Genomic DNA, 5,034 nt, shown 5'->3' on the forward strand with positions numbered 1-5,034 from the left:
AAATAACCAAGGTCAAGAGTTTATACCTTTAGGAAGCTGAGAAAGATGAATAAGCCCTGGATCTACAAGCTCCAACTTGATCAATGCTCATTCACCATGCATATTCTTCTTCTTCCAGATACACCTAACACATACCAAAACACACACAAGGATCAATTCTCTCCAACTTGATCTTGATTTTTTATATGTCGACATATGGTAGTATTGGGTTGAGGCAGTCCTGTTTTGTGTTGTAGACCAAGATACCCGGTTCGGGCCGGCTGTAAGCCGTAGGCACGGAGGCTCGGGAAGAATGGGTGGGTTGAGGCGGTAGGCCAACAAACCCTGGGTATTCCATCTCGATGGCTGAGTCGACCCGATACATGCTTGTATGTTTATCGTATGGGGTATTTTGGGGGAAACTCACTAAACTTTATGCTTACCCAGTTGTTCATTGTTTCAGGTATCATTGATGGCTATGGGAAGGCGAAGGTGGGACTGTACACACTCAACAACAACATTGATGATTTTGTGTTCATTATAATACTCTGGTTTATAATAATTGTAATTGAGAACAGATGGTTTTCTTAAAATGGTTTTATAATTAGGAAGTTTTACTTTAAATAAAAAAAATTGGTCGTGAAAATTAGACGTTACATGTTCACTATTTGGATAAAACTGAATTGTCCAATTGGACAATTTTTATTGGACTATTTGATTTAGATATTCGGATTTTTGGATTGATTTTCAACAAAACCGAATTATTAGTTTGGATTTCGGATTAGTTTTTGTTTATAAGAAGAACTGAATAGTCCAAAAAAACCGAATAACAATTTACTATTAATTTATTTTTTATATATATATTTATAGTTATTTATTAATTTATTTTTTCAAATAGATTCAAAAAGTTTCACCTAATAAAAAATTTTACAATGTAATTTCTCTTAGAAGTTTTTAATCTATAAAATATTAAATCATAATATATATTTTTTAAGAGTTGTTTATAAATTTTAAACCACTGTTAAATAGTTTGTTTTTGTTTATTCTATAAATGTGACTAATATTCTAATTGTACGGGATTTTAAAATGTTTCAATTGTTGATAACTGAATTATAAAAACTGATCCAGCTGAATTGTAATTGGGTTGGGTTGAATCGGACTTGAATTTAATTTGGACTATTTGGTTGTATGTTTTAAAAATCAAAATAAATTTGAATTCACTTGATTGGATCGGATCGAACCGATCAATGTAAACGAATACTCCTAAATAATATATCGTTACCTTCTAGTTTTAATTTCGAAAACCAACAAAAACATCCTACACATAGAATAAATAAGCAAAAAGGGAAAAATCGGTCTAAAGGTTTTCTGATTAAAATTTTTTTTTTTTAGGTTTAAACAATTAAAAGTAAAAATATAAAGTAGTTTATAATGTTAACTCATTTATATGTCTAAATTCTTCGGTTTTGTTTTACAAAATTTTATGATCGCTTTTGTAAGCATTTGAAATTGAAATGGCAGAGGTGTTGTCGAAAATCCCCATTTCAAAATTTCGATATGGAATTCAATTCGGATGCCATACTTTATAGAATCCGATGAAGTTCTATAATTTTAAATATATTGTCGTTGAGTTCAAATCCCACCACCATTTCCAATCTGCTTCGATTCTTCCCCTTTTCATATCTCTGGAGGGAGAAACAGAAGATTTGGCTATATACACATAATCAGTTTTTCAATTATAATTTTACTTTCTGTTTGGTGTTATCGTGGGCAATTTAATTGCTCAGGACCACGAGCAATTCAAAATCCCTGATAATTTCTACTCGGGGTCCTGGGATTTAGGGTTTATTTTTGTATTTCAAAATCTTGGATTTTGATTGTAATTATATCTTGATTGTCGGTGTTCCCTAATACAGACCGTCAAATACATATACACAAGTAATTTGGGTTTTAATTTGCGTGGTTGTACGGTAGAGGTGAAAGAAAGGGTGTCGCTTTAGAGTTTAGAGTGATGGACGGAAGGAGAATCACGGCGAGTCCAAGGCCGTGTAATGGTCGGCGGGTGGTTGCTAAGAAACGTCCCCGTGGTGGTGTTGATGGGTTTGTGAATAGCGTTAAGAAGCTTCAGAGAAGAGAGATTTGCTCGAAGCGGGATCGTGCTTTTCGGATGTGCGATGCTCAAGAGAGGTTCAGAAACATTCGATTGCAGGTTCTTAATTCATATTCGTTTTCTATTTCGCACTTTCATTCTTAAGTTATCTGCTTCTTGGTTTAGTTAGTTCGTTGTATACGACTTAAAGTTAGGTTTTCTTTTGGTATCATATCAATTATCATATCGTTTCTAGGAGGAGTATGATACTCATGATCCAAAGGGACACTGCTCTATGGTATTACCATTTCTGAAAAAGCGCTCAAAAATCATTGAGATTGTTGCTGCTCGTGATATAGTCTTTGCTCTTGCACAATCTGGAGTCTGTGCTGCATTCAGTCGAGGTATAAATATAATTTGGTAGTTATATAATACTCAATCTTGAAGAGTGAAGACTAATACAACATTATTATTATTTATTTGATTCAGAGAACAACCAGAGAATATGCTTTCTAAACGTCAGCCCTGATGAAGTTATAAGAAGCTTGTTTTACAATAAGAACAATGACTCACTCATTACAGTATCAGTCTATGCTTCAGACAGCTTTAGCTCCTTGAAATGCAGAACAACAAGAATCGAGTATGTGAAATCTCACTGTTCTTTTGCTTTGTACTTTTTAGTATGTATAAATTTTACTATTATTTATATAAAAAATTATAAAATTGGTGGCAGATATATACGACGAGGTCAACCTGATGCTGGTTTTGGTCTTTTTGAATCTGAATCTTTGAAATGGCCTGGTTTTGTGGAATTTGATGATGTCAATGGAAAGGTGTTGACATTTTCAGCACAAGATAGGTAAGTTTTGGACATTTTGATCCACGTGTTCTTGCATAATCTGATTTATATTAATTTCTTTTTCCAGCATTTACAAGGTGTTTGATTTGAAAAACTACACGATGTTATACTCCATTTCCGATAAAAATGTACAAGAAATCAAAATAAGGTAAGGTTATTCTTATTCGCATATTTACCGAATTATAAAATTTATGTCTATGTGTTAATGATATTTCTTTTTTCCATTTTTTAAAAAACCAGTCCTGGAATTATGTTGTTGATATATAATAAAGCCAGTGGTCATGTCCCACTCAAGATTCTCTCAATTGAAGATGGAACTGTTTTAAAATGTTTCAATCATCTTCTTCACCGAAACAAGAAGGTGGATTTCATTGAACAGTTCAATGAGAAGCTTCTTGTGAAGCAAGAAAACGAGAATCTACAGATTCTTGATGTAAGAACTTTTCATTGCAATTTCTTGCATTTATGTTAAAAGTACACTGAAAGTCTAAAAATCTATTTTCTTTTTTCTTTTAGGTACGCAATTCTGATTTAACGGAAGTTAGCAGGACAGAATTTATGACTCCATCAGCTTTCATATTTCTATATGAAAATCAATTATTTTTAACTTTTAGAAACCGAACAGTTGCTGTATGGAATTTTCGTGGGGAACTTGTGACATCATTTGAAGATCATTTATTATGGCATCCAGATTGCAACACTAACAACATATACATCACAAGTGATCAAGATCTTATCATTTCATACTGCAAAACCGAGTCTGATGATCCTTTAACAGAAGGAAATGGTAAATTACAAAAAAAACCCTTCATTTCTACTTAATCTGGACAGCTATAGTTGTTTGTTTCCTTTTGACTTAATCTGGACAGAATGACTTAATGGGCTAAGCCACCTAATTGCCCTTTTTCTTTTTCCTCCAAACTCTTCTCACTTTAAAATTGATGGAACATTGTGAAAAGTTGTTGAAATGTAAGGGTAAAATGGTCATTTAGTCACATTCAGACGTTTGATTCGGTCAAGAAAAGAAACAGACTGTAGACAACACTTTATCCAGACATTCATCATTAAACAACCACTTAGCCAATTAAACATTTTTTTTTTGTTTGTAGTGATTAAACTGATAATACTTTATGAACAAGGGCAAAATAGTAATTTAATTACTGACGATTCTGGTCTGGTAATGCAGCAGGTTCGATAAATATCAGCAACATCTTGACGGGGAAATGTCTTGCGAAGGTGAAGGCAAAGAATGGTGTTCCTTTGGATGAGTGTAGTTGCAGTGGCAATAATGTAATTTCTAATGGAGGTAGTGGCAGAAGTTGTAAATGTACTTCAAGGAAGAGAATTAGGGCTTCAAGGATTATGAGTTCTGTTGCAGAAGCTCTTGAGGACATTACTGCCCTTTTCTATGATGAAGAAAGGAATGAGATTTATACAGGAAATAGACTTGGGTTAGTTCATGTATGGTCTAACTGAAAAGGGTAAGGTTGTAATTTGGTAAATTGTGTGAAAAATGAATGGTATGTGTGTTTTAGAACTCAACTGTATTATCTCTGATTATTTGTACTTGAAATTGTAACTTTGTTTTTTGTTTTTTATTTTTTTTTAGAGGGGAAGGCAAAATTATCATATATATTCAAATCAATTAACAATTAACACCCACCAAGCCGATAGTAAACACGACACAATGAAGGCAAAATTGCGAAATTCAATAAAATCTTCCAATATATTAGATCCGTGTACCATGGTCCTTGATTGGATTTCATTGACATCAAACAATTCAACTTACTGATCCTTTCTCTCTTTATTATCATATATATTCAAATCAAAATTGAATGAAGGGTAGAATAGTCCATATACTAATTTTTCCTTGGAAGTACTAAAGTTCTTTAAAAAAAAAAAACAATTCAACTTACCTATTGAATGAATGACTTGCGACCACAACCATTTAGCTAGAAGGGCGAGATTCAAATTCCTTAATCAGCCTATACCAGCACCATGGATTCTGGAACAATAGGTTTTTTTTTTTTTTTTTTTTTTTTTTTTTTTTTTTTTTTTTTTTTTTTCATGCAGCCCAATTTATCTTCCTTTTTTACCCATCTCCTCG

General features: G+C 32.8%; 1 protein-coding gene across 2 annotated transcripts; it reads left to right on the top strand.

Annotated features, from left to right (window-relative positions):
* The first annotated feature begins 1,438 nt into the window (after positions 1-1,438).
* LOC145132697 (uncharacterized) lies at positions 1,439-4,525 on the top strand. 2 transcript variants are annotated; one of them, XM_079067586.1, is made up of 8 exons: positions 1,439-2,188; positions 2,325-2,472; positions 2,558-2,708; positions 2,802-2,927; positions 2,995-3,075; positions 3,168-3,360; positions 3,444-3,714; positions 4,117-4,525. In XM_079067586.1, the coding sequence occupies exons 1-8, from the start codon at positions 1,991-1,993 to the stop codon at positions 4,401-4,403; spliced, it is 1,455 nt and encodes a 484-aa protein (XP_078923712.1). In that variant the 5' UTR covers positions 1,439-1,990; the 3' UTR covers positions 4,404-4,525. The 2 variants fall into 2 exon arrangements, with proteins under 2 accessions (XP_078923712.1, XP_078923711.1); XM_079067585.1 differs by having other exon boundaries at positions 1,441-2,188; positions 4,114-4,525.
* Positions 4,526-5,034: the final 509 nt, after the last annotated feature.

This window comes from Lactuca virosa, chromosome 8, assembly GCF_052849685.1.
Source record: "Lactuca virosa cultivar CGN04683 chromosome 8, Lactuca_virosa_CGN04683_v6, whole genome shotgun sequence".
NCBI classification, from domain to species: domain Eukaryota; kingdom Viridiplantae; phylum Streptophyta; class Magnoliopsida; order Asterales; family Asteraceae; genus Lactuca; species Lactuca virosa.

Coding starts and splice junctions, on each gene's coding strand:
- LOC145132697 (XM_079067585.1), top strand. CDS start 1,991: ATGGACGGAAGGAGAATCACGGCGAGTCCAAGGCCGTGTAATGGTCGG. Junction 2,189..2,324: donor TCAGAAACATTCGATTGCAG/GTTCTTAATTCA, acceptor TATCGTTTCTAG/GAGGAGTATGATACTCATGA. Junction 3,076..3,167: donor GTACAAGAAATCAAAATAAG/GTAAGGTTATTC, acceptor TTAAAAAACCAG/TCCTGGAATTATGTTGTTGA.